At 55.2% G+C, this 26,472-nt stretch overlaps 1 protein-coding gene across 6 annotated transcripts in view; it reads right to left on the bottom strand.

The window, feature by feature from the left end:
* Positions 1–19,470, bottom strand: part of CRHR2 (corticotropin releasing hormone receptor 2) — a 35,879-nt gene extending 16,409 nt beyond the window's left edge. For 2 of the 6 annotated variants that reach the window (XR_012498926.2, XM_019726196.3), the window contains exons 1-3: positions 19,250–19,467; positions 10,987–11,080; positions 7,756–7,881 (exon numbers count right to left, since the gene is read on the bottom strand). Coding sequence is in view for 4 of the 6 variants with exons in the window: in XM_019726196.3 (XP_019581755.3) it covers positions 7,756–7,881; positions 10,987–11,080; positions 19,250–19,336 (307 nt within the window). In the remaining 2 variants the exon portion in view is untranslated. Of the gene's footprint in view, positions 1–7,755; positions 7,882–8,025; positions 8,573–10,986; positions 11,081–19,249 lie in introns of those variants that run through there. The other 4 variants (XR_016021027.1, XM_019726194.3, XM_019726198.3 and 1 more) reach the window with 4 other exon arrangements.
* Between the last annotated feature and the right edge of the window lie 7,002 nt (positions 19,471–26,472).

The following is a 26,472-nucleotide window of genomic DNA, read 5'->3' as shown; positions in this document are numbered from 1 at the left end:
AGTGGGAAGCTGCTGACAGATGCTGACAGGAAGGCGGGAAAGGCCAGAAGCAAATACCTATTTACTGAAGGAACAAAGTCACAGTGTGGAGGCACTTTCAGCACCATGGATAGCAGAACAAAACCACTCCCACCATCTGCGTAAGTGCCTCCACCTTGGAGAGCTCCGAAGACCCGGCCGTCCTCTCCACCCTGCACTCAACCCTAGAACGTCACACCAATCATGTCCCTTTCCCAGAGCCAGCTTCAGCCCTACATCCTCCAGATGTTTTTGTGACTGCTCCAGCCCCCTGAGGGTTCAGTGGCTCACCTCTCCTAGTTCAAGCAGGGTCAGGATTGTTCTCTCACTGACCCCTGTAAAGGGGTCATGCTTTCCCAGGTAGCCTAAGGGGGCAGGGCCTAGGTGGCCCTCTCCTCTGGTCCTTTCTAAAGGGCTACACAGAGCTGAGCACACAGGGGCTCAGGGTGTACCAGGGTGGCAGTGTTGTAGGTGACTGGGGGACTCTGACTGAGGATGAGAGGCTCGGAGTGAAAGTGCAGGCTCCACTAAGGTGCACGGCAAATGCAAAACGGCACACATGCAGGAGGCATCTAGGGTCTCACACACATGCCACAGGTAGGCTTAGCCCCACCGCCAGCCAGAACTGCTGACATGTAAGTCCAACTCCACTTGGGGGAGGGGTGTCAGTCTAAAATCGTGAGCCTGTGGTCAGCATCCTCCAGATGCTGGGCAAGGAAGCCTCGACTGTCCCCAGAAAAGTGCATTAGAAACTGAGTCAGCAGGCGTCTCCTTGGAAATTTAAGACGGGAAGGCAACTTCGCCCTCATTTGGTCTGAACAAGGGAGAGTGACATGCCTGGGGTCACCAGCAAAGAAGGCAGAACGAGATCTCTCCCCTGGGATACATTTCCTCGCGGGAGACCCTGGAGTCAGGCTTTCTGAGAGATGCTCTCCCTGCTACCCTGTGCCCAGAAGAGGCTGTCAGCGGTGCTGCTTCTGCAGTGTCTTAGCCACTTAGTATCTGGATGTCAGACCAGACAATGCCTGAGGGGCCAGATGTTCCACTCTTCGTCCCCTTCTGCCTTTTCCTGGAGCAGGACTGTTCCAGACCCAGCTGTCTCCTTCCTGTCTGGCTTGGGGCCATGCTGGGAACTCTCTGACCTTCACCTTGGGTCACCATCCTTACCTGCTGCAGGAACAGCCTCCCTGACCTGGACTGGGCAATGATGCTGTAGGCACAGCTAATTGTGTTTCGCCTCCAGTGAAGAGACCATTTGGGGAAGTGTGGCAGTTATGTCATCAATAGCATAGTTCCCTTGAGCTTCCAAACAATCAAGGTGTCTCTCCCTGAATCCAGCCTCCTGCGTTGCTTAGCTGCTGCTGCCGCTAACTGAGGCAGCCAGCTCTGGGGCCCAGCTTGAACATGTCCTGTCTTGATCTGATCACAGCACGTTGCTGGGGGTGCAGGAGAGCACAGCTGGTGACGCTCACCCAAGCTCTGAGCTCATCTGACCTTAGAAGGGGTGCTGGGTCGAGAGCCTGGGAGTCTGTCATCACCAACCCGGTCATCAGGTTGGGAAGGGCCTCCCCAGGGCCACCTGCTTGTGACATCTGGGATGAGGGATAGGAAACTTCTATTCCATTCCTCGGTGTTGTGTGGACACTGCTCTTGGGGTGTCCATTCTGGACTTCCAAAAACCATCAGCACCATATTTCCCAAGGACTTTTCACTCGTGATGCCTTTCCATCTTTGAGCAGGCATGGCAGACATATTTATAGCGGACAGTGGGGAAACTGAGTCAGGGAGACACAGAGCAGTTTAATGGCGACCACACTGGGCCCACAAAAAGGAAAGGGGTGTAACTGGAATGCAGCTCACAGCCCTCCCTAGGGAGGCATAAGTGGGAGCAGGTTCCTACCCCGTTCCAGCCTCAATTGCACAGGGATGCCTCCTCCAGTAATCCATAGCAACGCTCAATGGGCTCGTCGCCATGACGCCGGCCTGCAGAGGGAGGTGGGAGGAGAAGGCTAATGGGGACCTCTGAGGCAGAGGCTGCTGTGGAGTGGAGGAATGTGAGGGGACAGTGGCCACAAGAACTCACCCCCCACCGCGTACAGACAAACTGAGTCCCAAAGAGGAGAGAAACCTGCCCAAGTGTGAGACAGGCGGTCAGTGGCCTGCCGGAATTAGAACTGGCTCTCAGCCATAGTTTCTATGAAGTAACGTGGAGTAAAGACATCTCTGGCTGGCAGAATCCTATGTCCTCCCTTTGACATGAGGCTTTCTGGGGGTGGGGAGCAAGGGTTTGTCTCGGGACAAGTGTCTTTCCCTCTCTGGGTATCCCCACCCCTAAGCAGCAGGGAAGGGCTGCACTCAGCTCAGAAGGCCCTGCAGCTGGGACAGTCTAGGTGTCTGGCTGGCCAGAGGGGCATCCATTTCTGCTCTCTGTCCCTTCCTCCTTCTCTTTGCCAAAGCCCCAGTGACAGCCATGCATGTCCCACTTTCCCTCTCTCCAAGCAGGGAAACAGTTCTCACACCCAGTGTAACTTCTGGCCCTTGGGCCTCAGGGGTCAGGGTGTGATCAGGTGTCACTGAGAACATACACCTGAGTTTCCAGATTCACAGCTTCTACTTCCTCAATCCAGAGGGACCCACCCTGAGGCTCCACCCCTGCACTAGGCCTGTCCTCGACCAATGTGACGTCCCCGCTGCTTCAAGGCCCACGCCCACCCTCTCTGGGAAGCCTTCCAGGAATGCTCCAGTGCCCACCAAGCCCCTCTTTCCAGTTCCTGACTGTGAATATAAGCAGCCGAGGGCTCCCTGAAGCAGGGCTCAGCCTCTCCTGTCAGCCCTGTGCCCTCAGGGCTGAAGAGGATATTCTTGCACAAGAGGCAGACCCAGTGGGAAGACCCCTCTGCTGAGCTTATGTACTTCCATTGTAACACCACCCATGCCTCAACCCATCTCTGGAATGGGGTTCTGGGAAGTGAGAACCCCGTCCTCTCCACAGGGTTGGGTTAGGTAGGATGTCCCTTCTTCCCCTGTCCTGGACGATGCCTCAATACAGATGGGACCAGCTGTTCCCCACAGGACATGGTGGGAGCCTGAGAGCAAGGAGACCCAGGATGAGCCAGACTGGGCTTAGCGATTCTGCAGGAGGAAAACGGACCTGGTCCAGGAGGAGGCCGCAGCTTCTTTTGCAGCTGTCAGGACCACAGGGACAGGCAAGAAGAGGTGCCAGAGTAGGTCAGATGGAAGAGGGAGAGACAGAGAGGAAGAGAGCTGGAGAGGGAAGATGGAGGGAGGCAGGGAGGGGAAGAGCAGCACAGACAGAGAAAAGAGAAAGACATACACATACAAAAAGACCGAGAGAAAGTGCCTAGAGACAGAGCCAGAACCACACACACACACACAGAGAAACAGAGACAGAGGCAGGGAGACACACCGAGACACAAACACACAGAGATAGGCTCAGAAGAGTCGGAGTAGAAGGGTGGGAGGTGGGAAGAAAACAGAAGGGGTATAGTGCCCCCCTCTGGTCACACCACTGCTGGGCTCATCCATTTCCCAGCTCCCTGCAGACCGGGAAACTGAGGCCCAGGAAGGGGATGGGATTTGCCCCTGTTAGACTGTGTATGGACATTAGGATAGTTCTGGGTGGCCCAGGATTTGTACCTGCTTCCCATATGGGCTTTGGGAAACCTGGGGGGGAGGGGAGATGCGGGAGGCAGAAGCCACCATCTGCCATTAAGCTGAAATGCCAGGGCCTCACCATCCAGGCTCCCTCGTAGCCAGAGCTGGAGTGTGTGACCTAGAGCTATACACATTCCCCTCACCCCATTAGATGTACCTGCCTGATGGAATTAGTGCGCTGGGGGCCCACAAAATGGAGATGGGGAGAAAGCTTCCCGGGGGCCACTGCAGGAAGCTTAAGACATCCAGGGCAGTGGAGCCAGCAGGGCTATGACCATCTGGTGGCCAGGTCTGGTAGCGTCGTCAGGGCCCACTCTGGAAAAGTGGGGGTTCCCTCACTAGGCCATCTGTGCCCTGAGTTCTTAGCTGGAGGCCCCAAATCTGGTTCTCTAGCCTACCCAGTGAATCCACAAGTTCCCCAATGTCCTTTCAACAAATCCCTTCTTTGTTTAACCCAGCAGAGTTACTTTCTGAGAGGCAGCAGAGCCTGGGTTAGAATCCTAGTTCTGTTACAAGCTGTGTGACTTTGGGAAAGCCACTTAACTTCTCTGTGTCTCAGTTTCTGCATGTATAATAGGAATATAATATTAGGTTGGTGCAAAAGTAATAGCAGTTTAAAATTTTAAAAACTAATCGCAAAAACCGCAATTCCTTTTGCACCAACCTGGTACTATGTCTCTGCCATTGGGCGAGTGTAAGGATTAATGAGTTAACACAGGTCAAACAAATAGTATAGACACTTGGAGCCTGGGCCACTGAAATGGCAGCATGGTGGCAAGGAGAACCCTGGAGGGGCCTGGGACACATGGACCTTAACTCGGTTCTGCCACAGACTAGCATATGTGACCACGGACAAGTCCCCTCCTTTCCTTTGGTCATTGCTGCATTTGGAAATAGTCTCTGGGTTGAGAATCATCCAGGCTCTCACCTGGCCTCCCAAACTTGCTACCTGTAGCTGTTAGCTAACCACGCACTCGAGAGCTCCCGGATGCCTTGTCTCCGGCCCTCGGCGTTCTCCTGGGCTTTCCCCCATGCAGCCAGCTGCGTTCTACACATCTCCACTCACATGTCCCCCCAGCCCCCCAGAATCAACACATCCCCAACGGTGCTCAGTGTTTTCCGGTACAGCTGGTGTCAGTCCTGCGTAACCCCCTCCCCACCCCACCCCACCCCACCCCAGTCTTATCAGTTACAAATGCCCAAGGCCTCCCGTCCATCCCTCCCCTGCGCCTGCAGCTTCCTCCCCACCTGGGCCAGCTGCATAGCCTCCTAAACCCTCCTCTTGCCTCCAGAGACTGTGCCCAGAGCCAAGCTCCTCTGCTCACCTGCTCCCCCAGGCTCCCTGCCTCCCCGCACCCACCTGTGCCGCGCCCTCCACGTCTGACCAGGTCCACCCCCCGGCTGTCTCCCACAACTGTGCTCCAAGCAACACTCAGCAGGCCCGAGGCACAAAGCACGGTCCAGCTCCTCCACGATACCTCTCGTCCTTCCACCTGCCGCACTCCTACCTGTCCCCAGATGTCCAGCCCAGAGATCTAAGCCCTCCCTGGCCCTCCACGGTGGAGAGAGGAGTCTTTTTCTGTCCCTCTCAGCTCTCCTGACAAATTGTCTCTCGTGCATGCAGTACTGCCCACGGTGAAGAGTGAGGGCTGTGGATTTTCCTGCCTGTACTGGTAAACAGAAGCTGATTACAACCTTAAAAAAATGACTTCATGTCTCTGAGCCTCAGCTTTCTCACCTGCAACATGGGCATACAAGCAGTACCTCTCAGGGGTCCTCGGGAAGTGGGGATGAGTGGGATGATGTATGCAGAGCTCTCTCAGTGGTAGCGGACACATGGAGAATGACCTGCGTGTGGTCGCTTTGTGGTGGATTCTCTACACTCCAAAGTTCGCGGGGACAAATGCCTAAGCTGCTAACCCACCCGGGCAGTGCCCACTCTTTAGAGGATGAGGCTTCCAGGGGTTTGGCTGCAGCTTCACAAAGTTGGGCAGGAAGAGGAGGCAGGACCCTTCTTCCTCTTCCCCCAGGGTTCTCATAGGAGCTGTTTTCCTGCCTGTGTCCTTTGCAAAGGAAGGATCCACTGAAAAGGCAAACGTAGCGAGAGGAAGCCGCAGCTCAGAGGCAGAGGAGGAGGGAACTCAGTCACTGCGCATCCATCGCCGTTAGCTGGTGGCACTGGTTAATGGCAGTGTTCCCTGTCCTCTGTGCTCTTTCTGGTCCCCAGCAGTTATAGCACGGGCAGCACTTAGATCCAAACGAAGAAAACCGTTCATCAGATACCAGGTGCTGACTGGCACTACATTTGCTAGCCTCCGTGGTGCCCTGACCTTCCTTCCGCTTCTCTTCTGATGAGATGCATGGTTTGGTATGCGAGGTGCCTCCTTGGGAAGGCTTCCCCGCCTCCCCGCCCTCTTCCCCCCCTCCCACAGCCCCCTCATGCTCCCCCGTCAGGGCACACATCACTCTGAATTCCTGCTGTGTTGCAATTGTGAGCGAGGGCCTCAATGCCAAGGCAGTGGCTGGCACCTAGTAGGCGTTCAATAAATTCATTGAATAAATACTGTGTTCAGCTCTGCCATGAAGAAGAGACCCGGGCCCTGCCCTCAGGGAACTTTAGGCTGGTTGGGGAGAAGAGAGGACAGGCCAGGCAGAGCTCCCTCAGGTCAGCAGGCATCACCTCACTTAGCCCTTAGTCTCTAGGCCCAGTCTGAATCAGGGACCCTGGGCTGCACTGCCCCACCCCATACAGCTTACAGGATCCTAAAAATAGTTTTATAATCTTGGGACTGGGAAGGAGCATGAAAGCTGTTCCTTCCGCTCATATACCTTCCAGCTTGGGACCTCACTTCCAAGCAGGGAGGTCTGTTTTGATCATGACAGGAAGCACGTCCTCAGATGATGCCGAAATCTTCCTGTGTGGCCTCACTACCTCTACCACAACCTCCCATTAGGCCCACCCCTGCCCCCTGGGCCCACCAGAGCCTTCCACTGGTGCACAGGGGAATGCTGGTCAGCATCGGATGCAGGCACTGCTGTCTTACCATCTCTCTAGGTGAGGCCTCAGGTTCCGAGGGCTTGGACAGCTGAGTGTGTGGGGGGGAGGGAGGAAGGAGTACAAGCAAGGGCATAGGGGAGCTGTACCAGTGTTGAGACAGACATTCAGAGAGTTTGCTACGATGCTTCCAGGATGAGGGGCTTCAGATAGCCCACTCCCTCTCAGGAGGCTCTGCTGGTGGGGCGGGGCTGGCGATGTGGGTGATGTGTCAGGGTGGGTCCGTGATTACTGCCCTGCGGCCTCACAAGACATTCCCACCTAAATGCGGGGTGACTCCTGCACCCTCTGCTGCCATCTTCCCCAGTGTCAAGCTAGCCAGTGGTTTTCCAGGAGGAAGGAGGGCACAGGCTATTCTCCCTGGGAGGTGTGTGTGTGTGTGTGTGTGTGTGTGTGTGTGGTCCTGATTCAGACACCATGGATTGCCTGGGGTGCTGGAGTAAGCCCAGAGGGCCAGTCCGGAGACATCTGGGTAGAAAGAGGAAACACCCCACACTCTGGCCCAGACCCCCTATGCACTGCATGCTTCTTCAGCAAAAGCTCTCACCCCATCTTTCCTGCCTCCTGCCCTCCTTCTCTCTGGTAGTAAAGAGTTTGATCATTGCATTCACCCTGGGGGTTGGGAACTTAGCATAAGCGTCCCGGGCTCCCCTGGGGGGGGGCAATGGCTAAACAAAGAGAAGCCCTAATGGGGGAACTTCGGACACCCAGAGTATATAATATGGAAGAGACGTTTCCCCCAAAAGGGAGGAAGTATTTCCTTCTTCCGTTTCTGGGTTCTCACCGCACCAATCACCGGAGTCGTGGGCAAATCACCGTCTTACTGAGGTCTGAAGCTACAGTGGGGAAGGGGCAGAGGGAGCGCCCCCAACATTATAAGGAGTCCTTAACGCCAGCGGTCTGTCGGTGCCACGGCCCTCAGCACGTCTACGACGCGGGGTCCGGAGCCCTCCCCACTCCCTAAACCGCCCTCCTGGGAGGCGGGCGCAGAGGTCCGGGGCACTCACGCGTGGTGTTGTACTTGACGCCGTTGAAGTACTCGGGGCACGGCCTCTCCACTAAGGCTCCGGCCGCGCTCCGGGGCCAGCACGTCCCGATCTGGTCCAAGGTCGTGTTGCAGTAGGAGTAGGGACCTGGCGACCGGAGAAAACGGAGCGGGGCTCAGAGGGGTTGCCGGGGACGCAGGGCACAAGGCGCTCAGAGCGCGGGGCCCTGGGCGCACCCAGCGTGCCAGGGAAGGAGCCCGCGCCGGCCGGGTCCGCTCGCCCCCCGCCTACCCTCGGGGTCCAGGGGTAGCGCCCAGCCGTCCCAGAGCAGCTCTTCGGCCAGCGCCAGGCTGCAGTTGGCTTCCAGCAGGCTGTGGAGCAGTGCCACGTCCATCGCGCCCCGCAGCCGCGCGCTGACAGGGAGAGTGAGTGCGCGCCCGGCGTGGCTACCCGGGACAGGGTGCGAGAGTGAGCGCCGAAAGAGCGAGAGGTCTTGGCGCCCGCCTGCGCAGCCCCGACCGGCCGGACAGCCTGCCTGCGCTGCGCCTGGTAGCCAGGAGCAGCCAAGTCCGGACCTTAGCTGAGAAGAGCTGCCTGCAGAGCGCACCGAGTGGCGGGCCCACCCGCTCGGTCACGGCCAATGGCGGCGTCAGGGGGCGGGGCCGCCTTCTTAGGCCCGGGGATGGTCCAGAGCAAGGCGGCGGGGATGAGACGCGTGGACCTGGGATGGCGGAATGCCCCTTCCGAGGGTCCCAGGCGCTGAGGCAGCAAAGCGCGGCCGCACCCCCGCCGGAAGAATCCACTGTAACCTCCGGAATAGGGAGCCAGAATTGGGCGGCTCATCGCCTGAGTTTCTTGCACCTGAGCGAGGAGGACACGGGAGGCGGGCAGCAGGGGTGGGGTCGGGGAGGGGGCAGAGAGTCCACGTGCAGATCTGCGCTGGAGAAAAGCCCCTTGCGTTCTCCGGGCAGGACATGGATTGGAGGGGCTTCGGGGGAAACATGGAGGCTACGGGAAGGTCTAGTGAGATAAGTGGCATGGATGGGTGAAGACCTGGAGCGGGCTGTGAGGGCTGGGAGGGAAAGGGATTCGGAGGCGAGCCAGCCTAGTGAGGAGGTGCTGCAGACAGGCGTTGGTGGGTGACGAAGTCCCTGGGAGAAGTTGTTTTAAGTTATCTGGAGGCCTTCAAACACCTGGGTCTTACTGGCCTGGGCTCCTGAGAGAATAAAGTCTCTCTTCCTCCTGGCTTGGCCATGGCCACCTGAAGCTGGTTTCTGCACATGTGTGAGATACGGAATTTGCCCGGGCAGGGTCAGGACTAGCTGCTCCATTCTGAGGGCCCAGTGTGGGTCTGGACCGCTGCTCATGCCTGGTGAGTGGGGGCATCTGGGTTCAGGAGACAGGGCGTGGGGCATCATATGCCCCAACTCAGGCTGGGTTCTGGTCCTGCCTGTTTCTACTCTCCCTGCATGTGACCCCAGTTCTTACCGTCTCTTCTGGGGCTCTTTCTCGTCAGTGAAATGTTCTCTCAGGTCCCTCCCAGCCCTGAGAGCCTCTGGTTCTGGGTTTTAAGATGCAAAGACTCAGGAAGATGTATGCGTGTGTGTGTGCGCGTGTGTGTGTGTGTGTGTGTGTGTGTGTATATATATATATATATATATATATATATATATAAAATGTATCCATTGTAAACAGATGTATGATATTACAAGTTGAGAAGGACAGGCCTTGTGCTTGGGAGAGCTGGGATTCCACCCCACCACTAGACTTAGAGGAGGGGGATGGGTTACTGTTCTCCAGGGGTCATGGGAAAGCAGGGTCTGTGCCACTGATAGGTGGGAAGTGGGGGGGGGCAGGCAGACAGTGGTGGGTCTGCTGATAAACCAGCATTGCCTGGGAGAGCAGACAGCTCCGTGAGGGGAAGTTTGGGGCCCTCTTGATGTGGTGTGGGGAGGGGGGGGGGCTCCATTTCCTGCCTGATGGCTGCTTGACACGGCCCATGCTGGGTGTCTCCAGGGTCTCTCATTCAGCCTTGTCAGTGAGACTCTGAGGTTGATTTAGACTCGTTTCTAACAATGAGGAAACTGAGGCTCAGGAGGTGTGATGAGTTGAATCATGTCTCTCAGAATACATATGTTGAGGTCCTAACCCCCAGTACCTCAGAGTGTGACCTTACTTGGAGACAGGTAATTCAGTTGAAATAACATCATTGGGCCCTAATCCAAAATGATGCCTATCCTTTCAGGAAGAGGAGATTAGGACACAGACAGGCACAGAGGGAAGGGCATGTGAAGACGCAGAGTGAAGGCCATACACCGAGGAGGGAGGCCTCAGAAGGAACCAGCTCTGCTGACACCTTGATCTCGGCCTTTGAACCTCCAGAATCATGAGTAAACATTTCTGTCGTTTAAACCACCCCGTCTGTGGTGTTTTAGGGCAGCCCCAGCAAACAAACACAGAGGGCTCAGGTGACTAGTGCAGGGTCACACAGCTACCAGGTGGAGGGGCTAGGCTCCAGGCTTGGGTCTGTCTGATCCCAACACCTGAGCTCTTGACCCCTTGTAAGGCGGGCTGGCAGCAAGGCTTTCCTTTTTAATGCCCAACTCAGGCTGCATTTGGTGCTGGGTCTCAGTGCCGACTAGCCTCCTGGTCTCCTTGAGCCCTGGCAGCTCCAGGTCCGAGGGGGCCCCCCCACCCCAGCTTCTCAGGTCTGTCTGAGAAGGCCCCGACGCTGGGTGGGGCCCTAGGGACAGCTCTATGGAGCCCATGAGACCCCAGGGCTGTTCTGAGCTCCGCAGCGGTTGACCCTGACTCTCAATCACCCCCAGAAAACCCTGAAGGGTCAGAACTCAGGGACCTGGCTGCTGCTCCGAAGGTCCTTACTAGCAGTTGACACTTGTAGCCATGGCAACTGGAGAATGTATTTTACACCTTGTGCTGGTCTTGCCTGAGTTTGAAAGCAAAGGGGTGTTCTCTTCTCCGGCTTCTGAATGCAACCCAGACAGCTTCCTTTGGTAGACACAGGGCACTGGGAGCTGGAGGACAACTCCCAGTCAAACCCATCATCCTCAGGAAGAGCCTGAGCTCCAAATGGGGAAGGGGCCTGGCTGAAGACAAAGCCAGGAGCCAGGCCTGAAAGGCAGTCACCGGCCACTACCGCCCGAGCTTGGCTGACCTCTTCCTCCCGCAGGCTGGGGGCCAGCCCTCATCTCCTGGGCTCTGCCACAGGGGGCTGGCAGAGGGCTTGCATACCTGAGAGGTTGGCGAGGGTAGTGATTGTATGGCAGTACTGTTTCAGCCGTGCCCATGGGGGCTGGTCGCTGGGCACCTGGCTTGGTTCGGCTGCCTAGGAAATAGGAGGGACGAGGGTCAGAGGTCAGGTCCTGGCTACCCATTGACAGCACATGTCTGTCTCCCTGCCCTATTCTGTCACTCATCCCTTACTTCTCTTACCTCTATTGTACAGAGGGGGAAACTGAGGAGGGAAATGCCCCTGGCCATGCAGCGCAATGGCAGCCTGGCCAGGCCTGGAACCCTGTGAGGGCCTCAGGAGTGGCCTGGTGCAGCCTGACCCCTGAGGCAGCAGTCTGCTCGATCTATCCCTCGGCCCCTAGGGGATGCACCCCTACGATGGGTGGGTCCCGTGTCCTTCTATCAGCAAAGCCAGGTGAGGGTCCACCAGCAGTTCTTTCACCCAATAAATATTTGTAGAATGCCTACTGTGGCTGGGGAACCCAGTGGGTATACTCAGGCAGTCCCAGGCCAGGTAGGGACCCCCTAGACTTAGAAGGTGTAGAAGGGAACAAGGGAGAGCGGGTGATTTCACCCTGTTGTCCTGTCACACAGGTAAACAGGCAGTTACAAGGGGCGTTAGGTTCACACTTGGGAGAGACCCCTAACCTGGCCTTGGGAAAACTAAGGGAGGGGAGAGGTGGTACTTTGGGGACAACCAGATGGATGAGTAGGGAAAAGGAAGAGCCCGTGTGAGCACTCACCAGGAAACAATGGCAACCCCACCCAAAAGGTAGAAACTACCCAGGATCCCATGGCTTGAAGAAAATCATGAGTGGGTGCTGGGCGTGGAGGGATAAAGTGATGTGGTTATCTCTGTCCTTGAGGGGACCATCTTCTGGTGGGAAGGATGGGTGGGTTACTTGTTAACAGTTGTGTACAATTTGCTGAGGAGGAATGGGTAGTGTCCTGGAGGAGGTCATGCTGATGTGGGCTTTGAAGGCTGAGTAGGAGTTTGCCTAGCTGATAAAGGTGGTGCCAGGAAGGGCAGCCTAGGTAGAGCACAGCATGTGCAAAGGCTAAGAGGCTGGGAAATGTATGGTGTGAGACTAAACGAGAGCAATGCACTCTCAAATTCTAACCCTTGCCCACGTTCCTCCCAAGACCACCATATTTTCCTTCTCTGCGGCCAGTGTGTGTGCATAAATTGTGTGCGCACGTGTGTGTGTGTGCGCGTGCGTGCAGATACGGGATTTTTGTGTCCTGCCCAACCTTGACATTCTTGATTCTAGGATGCCAGAGCCACTGCCTTACCAGTGGGCAACCCTGTCCTTTCCTCTGCCTGGCAAATGTCCCCTCCCTGGCAGCTGGGTCCATGTTTGTCCCAGAATGTCTCCAGGGCCAGAGCCTGACAGCCCCCAAACATCACGTTCCCCATAATGGGCTCAGTCCATCTCCTGCACTGGGGCTGGAGGACACATGCTCAGCCTTGCCACGCGGGCCTGGAGCTCCTAATTAGGACCCCACCTGGTCAGACAGGAGAGCAAAGTCTCCTGTCCCACGCCAGAGCCTAGGGTGGCATGGACAGCACTTACAGGCACTCACTGCCGTTAGGAGCTGCTGAATCTCACCCACAATGCAGGGTGCGGCGGGAGGAGCTGGGGAGCAGGGCCGTGTGTGTGTGTGTGTGTGTGTGTGTGTGTGTGTGTGTGTGTTACATATTATGTCTGTGTAACGTGTGGTTGTGTGTGTGACTCATGGTATGCAGGGTGCATAGTGTGTGTGGGTATGTGTCTGTGTGTAGTGTCTGTGTATTGTGTATGTCTGAGTCTGGGTGCTGTAAGGGGCTGCCTGAGCCATCAGCCAGGAGCCCTGCCTCTTGGCCCGCAAGATAGATACTGGGACCATGGTCTTGCCACCGTGTTTCCCCACATGTAAGACCAGGTCTTATGCTAAGGTTTGCTCCAAAAGACGCATTAAGGTTTATGTTCAGGGGACGTCATCCTGAAAAATCACGCGAGGGCTTATTTTCCGGTTAGGTCTTATTATCGGGGAAACACGATATTCATATATGGGGGGGGCGGTTGCTGGGAGCACCTGCTTGGGCATCAGAAAGGCTTTGTTGGCTCAGCAAGCCACCAGGCAGGGGTGAGGCTGGCCCTAGAATCTTCCAAGAAGCTGAGTCTGAGGAGAGTGTGGGCCCCAAGCCTGACTCATCAGCACCTTCCCAATCCTCCTTCCTCTTGTTGGAGAGGCAGCTAGTAATGCCCCCTGGGGGGACCGAGCGAGGCACCAGCCCCTTGAGGTCACAGCACAGCAGAGGCAACGCTCAACCCAGAGGCATGCAGTGTCCATGGCCAACCCTCAGGCCAACCAGACTTTGTGTTTTAGATGCAAGTTCCTCCTCTCAAAGCCTTCAACTGCCACAGTGTGGTTCTGTCACTCATGTATTTCATGTCAACCTTGAGGCTGGAGGTGGTGGTGGTGGGGGGGGCCTGAACCCTCAAGGTGGGGTCAGGCACCCTCCCTAGGACTCAGGCATCAAGGGATTGTCCTTGCATGAGACGCTGTGGTCTGAGGCTGTGGCTGGGCCTCCTTGCTGACAAAGCACTGGGCACAGGTTGCTGTGCACAGCTTTGATGCGTGTGGTTAGGGCCTGGGCAAAACACGTGAGTAGATCAGAAGTGGTTTGGGAATAACTCCCAGATCTGGCTCCATCTCCGGTAACTTGCCCACTGGTCCAATAAGCTGGCACAGACAAAGATTTTCATTCTCTTCAAGGGGCTGGTTGAGTGGAGTTGACTCAGTTTAAATCCACAACATATCCTGCAGGTGCCTATTTTGGGTGGAGTCGCTGGAGGTGGTGGGAGGGCAAGGAGGAGGGGGAGGGAAAAGGGGAGGCTGCTGCCCTCAGAAACCACCCCAGGGGACAGGGAGAGCAGAAGCACAGTTGTGGATAATTCCACCCAAGACCTGGGCGATGAGCTCTCAGGGCGGGAAGACTGCAAACACCCCAGTGTTTAGAGCTCTGGGGATGCTGCTTCTTAGCTCTGTGGCCTTGGCCAAGTTACTTAACTTTTCCGAGCCTTGTTCTCCTCATCTGTAAAATGGGGACAATACAAACCCATAGGGTTTTGTTGTGCATTCAATTGCTGTATGTCAAGAGCCTGGCATGTAGAAGGCACGTGTGAAATGGTGGCCCTTGTCAAGGACTTTAGGAGGTTCACGTAGGGAGCTCAGAGATGGGGGGTTCAGGCCTCATTATGGGGAGCTTGGGCTTCTGTACTGATCAACTTTGGGCTGTCCCAGGGGCAGAGAGCTGCTCCCACCCCTCGCCCCTGCCCCATGAGACTATAGGCTACCAGAACTCGGGGCCCACATCTGTCTGGTTCATATCTGTGTCCCCAGCTCCCAGTCTAGAACCTGGCACAAAGCAGGTGCTCAGTAAATGTTTGTTGGCTGGCTGGCTGGATGGGTGGACAGATGAGATGACGATTCTCTCAGCCAGGTAGAGCTGCACCCTCACGCCCAATTCTGGGAGCTCGGGTTCTGGGCTTTGCCTGCTTGTCAGATTTCCTTCTCTCTGAACTTTCACTGCGAGGCTAGCCCTAATCCTGGTTCCAGCCTCTGTGTGCCTGGAACTGGAAGCCCTTACCTTAGACGAGGGTGAGGGAGAGGCCCCGGCAGGGGGAGGAGGGCAGCAGGTCAGAGCCAAGACGCCAGCTGTTCTTCCTCCACCTTGGGTCTTGTCCAGGCAGAACCCGTGCTCCAAGGACCAGGCAGGCCCCAAAGGTGCCACCTCCCTGGAGCCAGGGGGTCTGGCCCAGCCTAATGCTCCCTCCTGGCCTGGTGACAAAGCTTCATCTAAATTTAGCCCCTGGTCTAAGCCTGGGAGATTTACGGGACCATAGGTCCAGAAGCCAGGCTGCCAGTAACCAGAGGGGAATGGAGTAAGCTGCTCCCTGCCTCCTCCCTCTCTGTCCAAGGTCAGAGAGGGCTCCTCTGGAGGGACAGGGCTCCTCCCCAGGTTTCCTTTCATTTTAGTGGTTTCATTGAGCGTGGAGGAGATGGGGTGAGAGGAGGAGGGCAGAGAAGGAGCAGGGAAGATGGAGAGAGGGACATGGGGAGGAGAGAAGGGGCATGGAAAGGGGTAGTGAGGGGAGGGTGGGAAGACGAGGAGGAGGAGAGAAGGGGAGGAGGGTGGGGAGGAGCAGTGAGTCTGGGGGCCCAGAGCAGACAAGTGGAGGCCATGGCAGTACTCAGGAAGCTGAGGCTGCCTGCGGCAGAGGGCAAGGGACTGAAACTCATATGAAGGAAGTAGGTAATATTTCCGGAGCATCTGGGCAGGCTTCCTGGAAGGGGAAATCTTAGCTACTCGGTTGTAACTTATCAGGTGCTAGACTTCGAGGACCCCAAGTTCCCTCGGCAGCTTCTAGCAGGCTCTCCCATACCTGAGCCTCTGCTCTTTTTTATTAAAGTTTATTGGGGTGACAAGTGTTAGTACAGTTACATAGGTTTCGGTTGTACAATTCTGTAATACATCATGAGCCTCTGTTCTCGGGGTCCCTTTTCCTAAGATGACTCACTCTCCCTTCTAGTCCTAATTCAGCCTCCAGCTCGCCTGGAGAAACGTCCAGACCTCATTATGTGCTCTGTCATCTCTGAAATCCTGTGGCTCCCTCTCTCTCCTCTGTCCCTCTCCCATTACCTGTGCCAAGCCCTGGGCCCTGCACACAGGTGTCTGAGGGAGGGAGGGGGGAGGGGAGGAGAGAGCAAGGGGAGAGAGGGAGGGAATACTTTGGCCCAATAAAAAGAGAGGGAGCTGGCCAGCAGGAAGCCCTATAATGGGACAGTTAGGCCTTAAATTATCTCCTTAATAATTTTAACAATTCATCTAATGTGCAGTTTGCCTAGAAGTCACCCTTTTCTGAGTTGTTTTGGCATCTGAGTGTCCTAAAAGTAACATGACATTAGAATTAAATCACATTAAAATACATTTTTGTTAAAGAAAGGGAATCTGGAGTCAGGCAACCTGGTTTGGATCTTGGCCCTGCCCCTTACCAGCCGACTAACCTTGGGTACATGACCTCGCCTCAGCTTCCTCATCTGTAAAATGGGGATAATGATGGTTTTATCTCCGAGGGTTGTTATGAAGCTTAAAATAGATAACGTAGGGGTGGCCGGTTAGCTCAGTTGGTTAGAGTGTGGTACTCTTAAGAACAAGGTTGCCGGTTCGATCCCCACATGGGCCACTGTGAGCTGCGTCCTCCACAACTAGATTGAATGAAACAACTACTTGACTTGGAGCTGATGGGTCCTGGTAAAACACACTTAAATAAAAGTTTTTAAAAAATAGATAATGTATGTCAGTGCTGAGAACGGCGCTGAGCACATGGTAAGCCCTATGTAGCTGCTAAATAGAATAAACAAAATAAGCTTATTGAATAGTCGATCGTTCCCCCTGGTAGATTCGAAGGGACATCTTAAAAAATTCTGATTTTGAATAAAGTAACATCAGACACACTGGTTGAGGATTCCTAAGAATGTTGGAAATTAGATAAAGTAGAAAATGACAGTTAAGAGGACTACAGAATAGTTCCCTAATTTGTAAAGTGCTGCAAATTTGAGATTTACTAGGAATATAAAATTAAGTAAACAGTGCCCTCAGACAAATTGCTTTTAAAAAAATACTTAAACATCAACAAAATGGCAAAAGCAGAGAGGAAAAATTAGCTGATCAGGTTACAAAACACTCAGACAGTAGTTGAATTTTGGGAAAGTCATTAGATCAATGAGCTCCTGCCAAATGGCCCTTGAGACCCGCCACCCCCCTACCCCGGCGCTGCAGACCCTGGGAGTGTGTGTACAGGGCCCTGGCCTTGGCCTTGGGGAGGGCTGTGCAGGTTAGTAAGGGTCCAGGTTCCTGATGCCTGGGCCCCTGGGGGGACTTCTCAGGACAGATGGCTCCCACAAAAATCAGGACACCTGTGGCAAGAGGCCACAGAAGTGCTGTCCTGAGACCCTGGGGAGGGGAAGCGTCTTGCTCCCCAAAGGTCTGAGGGGCTGTACCCAGCCAAGATGGGCTGGTAGATTCCTGGGGTCTTCACAGAGCTGGAGGGAAGTAAGTAGCTCAAAAGGTTAGAATCCAGGGCTTTGGAATCCAGCATCCGTATTCCTTAGCCTCACCCGATCTGCTTTTCTAGCTGTGTAGGTAACTGTCTAACCTTCCTGGTACTTTAGTAAAGCGCAGAGCACAGTGTGTGTGTAGCAGGTAGGCTGCACCATTACAGCATTGCCTCTCAAAGGCCTCAGAGGGCGCCCTGGAAGGCCAGTCTCCAGGCTGGACCAGGCTGTCCTCCCCACTCATGCACTAGCTGGGATGTTCCCAAACTGCAAATCAGACCAGCTAGCTGAGCTCTGGGACCAGAGAGACCACGGGTTGGTTCCCCTCTCACTGGTTACATCCTGAGTGACTTTGGGTGAGTAATTAGTCTCTAGTATCAGGCTGAGGTGTTCCTGGGGTAGGGCCTGGGTGATTCTAAGGAGACCACAGACTGTTGCCTGCGAGGTTCTGGTTCTGACACCCCCAGAATCCAGGGGACCCTCGCAAAGATCCCTCCACCTGGCCTGGCTCTGGAGCAGCAACCAGAACCCTCTCCATGTAACCAGCTTGGGCAGCTGGCATCATGCCCTCCCCCAGAGGGGCGGGCTGTGAGGCAACTGAGGCCCTAACACTGGCTGTCTTAGAAGGCACCTATCTCAAGAACCAGTGGGAGGGGGCAAAAAGAGCTCAAAGCCCAGGATGTGCGGAGTTGTAGGGAGTGGGGGTGGTAGTGAACCCACCGCACACCTCCACCCACCCCAGATACAGCCTGCGATGTCATTTAAAGGACCTCACAGGTCTAGAGGCTGTCTGCCCATTGGGGCACTGAGCATATCTCAGCATGGTGCCCACCCCTCTCCACCTGACCAGACCCCCTGGGAGGGCAGGGCCCCTGGTGTCTTCATGCTCCACCTCTAGAGGCTGGCACAAAACCATGGCTGCATTACTGAGTGCCAGGCATGGCGCTCAGAGCTCTACTTGTATCATCTCAACTATTCCACACTGATCTCATCCTCATTTTACCCAGGAGGAAACTGGGGCTCGAAAATTTGAGTCACCTGTTCAAGGTCACACACGAAGCAGCAAAGCAGGGATTCGAATCAGGTCTGTCAGCAAAGCCACTTTGTCACAGCCACTGGATGCTCACTGCTTATCTGCTGAGTGAGTGTTGAGTGAATGTCCGCCACGGTCCTCTGTACATAGGGACGTTGAGGCCCGGGAAGTGGTCCCTGCAGCTGGTCTGTGGCACAGTCTTGGACAGGACTAGGCCTCCTGACTTCCAGCCTGACTCTGACCCCCACGGAGTGCGGCCTCTGAGGCCCTCTCTGCACTCTGAACCCTTTTAATGTCAGGGCTTTTCATGAAAAGTGTGGCCTCGCACAGGTTGCCTGCCTTCTCTGAGCCTCAGTTTCCTTATCTGAAAAATGGGGACGGGGTTAAAGGGTGATTCCTCCTGCATCTGAGAATCGTTTCTGGGAATCACTCCTGGCCTTACCCCACTTCTTCAGCTCTTTCTTTATAGTTTCTCTCCATCCTCTTACCCCCAGGGCCCACCTGCAGACCTTGACGCTGGCCAAAAGGCACCCACAGCTTTGAGAGACCCTTGGTGAGGTTGGTCCTCCCAGCGCTTCCACTGTCCCATTGCTCATTTGGTTCTGGGGACTGTCTGGTTTCAGGCACTAAGAGGAGGGTGGGGACAGGGCCACAGGAGATGGGGGCTTTTACGGGAAGGGCCAGAACTGGGGTGGGGAGAGAAAGGGATTTGAGTTTCCTGCAAGGGGAGATGGAAGGGATCCATGGGGGAGGGGTCAGAATGGACAGGGGATAATGAATTTCTGGAAGTGAGGAGGGTCATGTCACCACGCTAGTTCAGCCAGAAGCCCCCATCTTCCACAGGGCCTCTCAGTCCCATTCTAGCTGCTATTAGAGTTTCATCTCTCCTTCACCTGCCCCCTCATCCAGGCAGAAGAGCTCCCTCCCATGATCTCACACAGGGGTCCCCAACCCCAACCGGCCAGTAAAAGCCCAGAGTCTTCCCCCACCCAACTTATAACAGGGCTGAGTGAAACTGGGTCCAGGAAAGGAACACCGAGACCCCCTCCCATCCCCCAGTCACCACAGCGCGGAGCCCAAGCTCCTGGCGCCCGGACTCTGAGACCCGACCCCACTGCCCACACTTACTCTGAGGAGTGGAGGGAGGAGGCAGAGCAGACAGAGGAGCGGGTGTGGAGAGCGGAGGACGCGCGGGGCCCCAGCGGGAGCCCCCATGCCCGCGCGGCTTGGGACAGAAGTGCACCTCTCAGCGCCGACGTCCCGCCCTGCCTGCCCCTCCCCCGGGCCACAGCTTGTAGCGCCCCCTCCCCCTCCCGCTCCGGCTCAGCACCGAGGCCAAGGCCAGGCCCTGGGCATGGGGGTATTCTCCCTTGGCCCCCACCCCCTAGGGCTGCCGTGACACCGCCCCACAGCCAGCCTCCTCCCGGTTATTTATAGCGGGTGCTGGGCAGCCGCTTCTTCCCTGGCAGCCAGGGACCAAACTCTGCCTCCAGCTTGCAGAGAAGGGGTTAATGCCTTTTATCTGCCACCACCTTAGCCTCAGCTGTGGCCACCTGCGGTGGGGGGAGGGGAGAGAAAATGGGATAGGGAGGAGGGGGCCTCAGCCGAGGTTGTGGCCTCAGTGCCCAGTGGGCTGGGGGGTCTCACCCTGATCAGGCTTCCCAGAACCGCCCCTATCTTCTAATTGTCAGAGGAGCTCTTTCCAGGCTCCGATGCCTGTTTGGACCTTTGGAAGTTGAATGTAGATGCAGATTAAATAATAGCATTATTGTATCAGTGTTCAACTTCCTGATTTGATAATTTGCACGGTGGGTAGGTAAGAGCTGTTCTTAGGAACTATGTTTAGGACCACAGGGGCACCGTGTTTCCAACAGTTTTAAATGGTTCAGAAATACGGAAATATCTATTTCTAGCTGTCTGTCTGTCTGTCTGTCTATCTATCTATCTATCTATCTATCTATCTATCTATCTATCATCTAGAGAACCATAAAGCAGATGGGTCAACATGTAAATAATCAGTAAATGAGGGCAACGGGTTTATGGGTATATGGATATACTATGGGCCATTCTTCCAACTTTCCTGTAAATTTGAAATGAAATGCTAAAAAATGTTTGAAACGCCGAAACACTGAGGACAGCACCTTCAGCAAGTGCAGACTCTGATTATGGGGGCTGGCGCTGGCCCAGGCGTTGGAGGCTTTCAGGCAGTTGCCCAGGGATCCTAATGTCGGGCAGGGCTGAGCAGTGTTGGTCCCGGGTGGGGACAGGTCTGGCCTGGGGCCGGGTCAGGGCTCAGGAGGGGAGGCCTGCTCTCAGGGAGCCCCTGAAGCAGCCTCCAGACCTGTTCCAACAGGTGGGCCTGGTGCAGGGAGTTTCAGAGCTTAAGCAGCAGCTCCAGTTGTCAGGATCTGAGGGGAAAGCATTTGAAGAATGTGATTAGTGGGGCACCGTGATTTTCCTGCAGGGTGCAGACAGGGTGGACACAGGCCCTAGAGAACTCAGCCTGAGTTCGAGAAACTCAGACACTGTGTTCACACTGATCTCCCTGCCCGGGACCCTTTTCTCCTCCCCTTCACCCCTTCCTCCAGGCAGCCTTCCTTGAGTGCTCCCACATCACCCTCCCCTGAAATCTCACCGGCCTGAGTCTGAGGCCCTGGCTGTTCCCTAACTGCCACTTGGATGAGGCTGGTCCCCAGTCAGCTTGGGCAGAACCCAGTCTCCCCCCACTCCTCTTTTTGTTTCTTTTCCCTTCCCTACTCTGTTGCATAGAGCCTAGCCCCAGTGGGATCTTTATGGGAAAAGCTGTGGAAGAGTTGACTGGATCTCCCCGTTCATTAGAAAGTGACAGAGTGGAACCCCTTCCCAGGAACCGGGACAGGATATGGCTTTACTGGACCTGGTCAGGTGGTCTTGGTCAGAGAGGGCTCCTGGCAGGAGATGACCCCTTGGCAGGGCTTTGATGGGCGGGTAGATTCAGAAAGAGAGTTGATGAGTCAGTATGAGGTCCCACAGTTCTCTTCAGCGTGTCTTCCAGGAGTATCCCCCTGGCCAGCCTCTCAACGTTAAGCAGAGAGCAGAGGCTCTGACCTCAAGGTCAACCTCAGCCTGTGGAGGCTGTGCAAGCCACCAGAAGAGGTGAAGCCCATGAGATCTGGGCATAAGTAACTGCAACGGGCAGTGAGAGATAGTACAAGGCCTGGGGCAGCTCAGGGCAGGGCGGCAGGGGATTTGGGGAGGGGAGGAAATTACTGCAGGATTTAAACAGAGGGAGAAGGGGAGAACTTCACTCCAGATGGAGGAGTCAGGGTGGGCAGAAGCAGAGCAAGTGCAGGCTGGCTCGACTGGGGGCCTGGTTGGGGAGGGGCCAGTGTAGGGCTAGGCAGTGGGGGACAGACTGGAAGGAAGCTTGGTTTGCTCTAGCTCTAAAGGGCCTGTGGTGCACGCACATGGGCAATTGGCCTGATTCCTTCCTGGCAGAGCTCTTCTTGTGCTTCCAAATTCATTCCCTCGCCGCTGCCCCCACAGCCTGGAGCTCTTAGGAGGACCATCCTTGGACAGCTAGAGCCACAATTTGCCTGGAGGTGGGGGTGCCCAAGTACCCCAACCCCAGCTCCAAACCGCATGCTTAGCCATTGACTGGAGGTGGAAGAGCTCCAAGTGTCATTAACACTCTTGGGGGGTCCAGGAGGCTGGGACTTTGCCTGCATCTCACTGCCGGGGACTTTTTGTTTTGCCCCCCTCTCACCAGCATCTCCTGGGAACACTTCCTTTACAAGTCACAGCAGGTGACTCCTCATCTCCTTCCTGGGGAACCTGACCTCAGGTTCAGGGCAGGGAAGTCTGGACTTGACCCGTCTAAACGTAATAGTTAAAAACAAACAATAACAATAATAAAAAGCACCCAAGACCCTTGAACTCCCATGATATCCTCTGGTAGCCTTTGTTGCCTTTCACAGGCTGCTGGTGGTAGAAGAAACCCTGCCAACAACTGTGAGCTGGCAGGCTAATACAAACTGTTATGTAGAAGCCTTAAGCCTATTTATTTTTGAAAACGCCTTCATAGCCATTGTGATTATGAAAGATAAACCTGAGCTGGCCTTAGAAGGGCGATGCGCGGTTTGCTTTGCAAAGAGGTGGAAACGCCTAGATTTTGCTTGGCATCCAAGATGGAGAAGGGGTGGGAGGGCTTGGGTCTGGGCTGGGGGGTGTCCTTGGTACTCAGAAAAGGACTGCAGGGCAGGCCAGGTCCGAGGAGGGGTGGCTGGAAGGGCTTCCCTGAGGTGTGAGTGGTCAGTGAATGTTTGCCAGGGGCTGGTGATAACCTTGGCTATCCCCATCTTCACAAGAGACTAGACCCCTGTGTACAGCAGCTGCTGTCATGCTGCTCGGGAATGAGGACGAGGTGCTGTGCCACCTGTGGATAAAGGGCTGGAGAGGGTTTGGCAGCTGTAGGAGGGGGGAGGGAGTGCTGGACATTTCTTGGTTTTGTTCAGAATGATCCTGTCCTTCTGAGAAACGCTCCATCCTTTACTCCACTGTTTCTTAGTTTGTTTTTTGTCATTATCACCTCCTCCCTCCCCAAAGAGCCTTTTTAGATCTTTTCCTAATTGCTCCCTCCTTATGAAATTTTCATACCACAGATATATAGCATATCTATGGGAGGCCACAAACCATTGTAATATCCAAGACTCTTCTGCCCCCCAAGACCTGCTTTTTGCCTCCTTGGGGGCACTGCTGCCCCCTTGAGAGGGCATGCTCTACTCCAAACGTGATTTTGATTGGCAGCGGGCCACTGTGGATTGGCCCAGTGCAATCGGCCAGGCTGGATAAATGAGAGGGCCTCCCACCACTGACCACAGTTGGTCGGTACAGAAAGGGCCAGCTGATCTGAATGGACACGATCAGCATCCTTCCCTGGGATTTTTAAATTTTGCATCAAAGAGAGAGACTATTCCTTCCTTTTGGAGAAACTGAGAGATACTATGTGCAGCAGCTGCGTGGCTGTTCGGAAAGCTGAGCTGAGGGAATGAGCTGCCACACTACAGAGGGGAGAAGGGGAGGGAGGGAGAGCGAAGGTCCTGGTGGCCTTCCAGGCACTGGGGAAGCCGGCTTTGCCTCTGCCCCCAGGGAGGGAGCTCTCCAACAAATCTTCCCTGATCCCTGAAACAGTCTGTGATTCTGTTGCTTACCACCCTAGGAATTCTGACTAACATAGAAGGGATCATGAATTGCACAGGAGTAGAATTCAGAGTAAAAGCAACCAGGAAAGTGGAAGATACCCCATCCCCATGTTTCGGAATCGGAACTGTTGGGGAGAGCCCAGACTTTCTGTACCTCTAATCGGCTGGGCAGTCGGGTCAGTGTAGGTTGCTTGGGAGCACTGGGTTTCTTAGGGACACTTGGGTTGCGTGTCTCTCTGAGCAAGGGAGTGTCGGACACAGCTGGGTCTGCATTCTGCAAGCCTTGCTCCAGCAGCAGGGCGGTTTGGGGTTGGAGATGACAAGTTCAGGGTAAGGAGAGAGCAACGTGGGCCAGTCCAGCAGCACAGGTGAGAGAGAAGACGGTATCTTAGTCCAGAGTGGGGTCTGTCCTGCCGTGCAGGGCCCCCACACTGATCCGATCTCTCATCTGGGGCTGAGACTGTTCAGATGAGGTTGCTGGGGTCCCTGCCCCTCCCCCCTGAGCTTATGGCCCGGTGACATCTTGTCCCCCAGATGTATGAGGCTATCTCCTTATTTTAGCTGTGGTCACACCAATTTAGTCTCAGATGGCAGAGTGTGCTTTTGCGATGCCATTTCAGAACACAATTTTGTAGCATTGCTGCAAGAACAGCTATTGATTTTCCTCATTTTTTATTTCTTTCTGTGGGTTCGGTGGGATGTTACTCTGGTCTCTCTCTCTCCCTCTCTCTCGCTCTCTCTCTCTCTCACTCTTTCGCCTCCAAAATCCTGCTTCCGGGGTGCCAATTCCAAGTATGAGTTATGATCAGCTCTGTTGTCACTCGTCTCTAAAGGAAAACAAGTCACTGTGTTTGACTAATAGGGAGTAAGTCAGCTCTGGCAGAGTTGGTACCTGCTCATGAAGGAGCCTTGAACTTCACACCTAGAGAACAGCTATAGGGCTTGTATTTTCTGGAGGAGTTCATGCTCCAAGGGCTGAGTGGCACTGGGACCTGACTCTGGTTGTCATGTCTGGTTTCACAGCTGTCCCCTGCCTCCTGTGCAGGCTGCTCCCAGGATCAGGCGCCACAGGCTGGGCTGGTAGAGACCCGGCCTCTGCTCCTCCCCTGGGAAGGTGTGCCCTAGGGGCCTCCACCTCTGCTGCAGTATTTGCCGTGGCTCCTAGGATGCCTGTCCCACTCCCTCCATCTTTCCCTCAATTCCCTTAACTGTAAAATGAAATAACACCTACCATGGAGGACCATGGTGAGGCTAAAGTGAAAACAGGTGGGGATAACCACTTCCTCGAAACGTAAAGGAACGTCATTATTGTCATTTTGTTTCTTCCAGTTCAAAGTCATCAAACATTGAGGGCCCACTATGTGCAAGACCCTGTGCAAAGCCTGACCATGGTACCCAGAACAGAGTAGGTTCTTAACAAGTGTTTGCTGAGTGAATGAATGAACGGGAATGAGTAGGAGCGTCTCAGGGCAAGAGGCAGAGGGCCTTGAGCAACCCCTGGCACACGGGACAGAATCTGGATGCGTCCACCCACGTCTGCCTTTCCTGAACTCCTACAAAAGCGCTGGGCTGCAAGGAGAAGGCAGTCCTTAGTATGGATTAAACGTGCATTTATTGAGTGCCAATGAAGTGCAGGGTGCAGGGAGAGAAAACAGCAGCTGTCCCAGAGTGGGGGGGAGAAAGACGAGTGAGCAGGCAAGGGCTATGGGGACTAGTGAGCACGGTGTCACCAATAGCAACCCAGCAGCGGGGGTGGGGAGGATGCGCAGAGCTGGGCTAAGTGAAGGCGAAGGCGAAGGTGTACAGGCCAGTGGAGGGCAGGGCGCTCAGAGTGAGGGGAGGGCCTCCCAGAGGTGAGCCACACGACACAGGCTCAGGGCGTCTGTGTGGGTGGAGCCGACCATGGATGGGCAGGGAGCGCTCCGTGAGGCCAGCAGTAGGCAGAGCCGGCCAGAGGGCCTGTCTAGCAAGGCGGCCATGGGAGGGATTTAGTCATGGGGATGACACGGTCAGTTTGGCATTGTAGAAGAGCAGGGTGGAAAATGGCTTGGCTGGGACTCACTCAGAGGCAGGAAACCAGTCAGGAGGCTATGTCAATAAGAAGTGTGGTGGCCTGGGTTCTGTCTTGAGAATGTGGCAGTCACTCAATTCACATTCCCATTTTACAGGAAAGAAACCGAAGCCCAGTGAGGCCTGGTGTAAACGCAGGAGGGCCACCCCTCCAAAGGCTTCTCCTCTGGGCTCGCCGGCCCACTCCCTGCCCCCCTCTGCCTGCAGAGTGAGATGAGCCAAGGACATCCTCCCCATCTGGACCGGCTGCCTCTGCTGCGGGGTGATGTGTGGGGCTCCCAGAAGGCAGGAGGTTAATAAAGGCAAGTGGTCTGTGAGGCCGGCAGGGACTGCTTTCAGCCCTTTGCTGGGCAAGGTCAGGCACAGTGGTGGGAGGTTTGGGGAGCCTCTGATTGAACCTTGGAATGTGAGTAATGTGGGGACAAGCCCAAGGCCAGCGGTGCCAGACTGGCAAGGCAGGGAAGTGGCCATTTCTAATGGAGTCTCTCCAAAGGAAAGTGCCAGAGGAGAAGCCAGAGTCAGATGCCACAACTACTTCAGCAGCAGGGGGTGGAGGAGAGGCCAGCAGTCGGGAAAGTTTGTCCTCTGCCTTGCTCTCTTGTCCCCAAGCTTAGGCTGGGATGGAGGGGTCCCGTCCTGCTGCATGACTCACCAGTGTCAGCCCTTAGGAAAAAGCTTCTCCTCCTGGGCCTTCATATCCATCAAGTGGAGATAAGGATCATGTTGGGGCTGCCGTATGTTACCCTGGGGATGTCAGAGAGGCTGAGGAAATGCAGGTCCCAGGGGTCTGGCCTCCAGGCCCAGGGCTGATGGCCTCCGAGGCAGACACTCTGATAATCTTTCTGGCCCACTGGTCGGTGGCAGCTCTGCTTTGCTCCCTCAGCCCGGCCAGCCTGTCTGTGACATGGGGAGGAATCCATTTCCTTCCACTCATATAGCCTCTTCTCCATGGCTTCCGCTGTTCCTGAAACGAGATAAGGCCCTGGAAAGTACAAATTAGGGGACATGGAGATTATGAGAGCTAAACACTAGCATCTCCTGCTTCACCCCCTCCTACTTTCCCAAGATATACAAAAATCATCAAGAGTGCTGCAGGCTAGA

The sequence above is a fragment of the Rhinolophus sinicus genome, chromosome 4, assembly GCF_057876585.1.
Source record: "Rhinolophus sinicus isolate RSI-liver-muscle chromosome 4, RSI-T2T, whole genome shotgun sequence".
NCBI lineage: Eukaryota > Metazoa > Chordata > Mammalia > Chiroptera > Rhinolophidae > Rhinolophus > Rhinolophus sinicus.
This window is presented reverse-complemented; position numbering and strand designations above follow the sequence as displayed.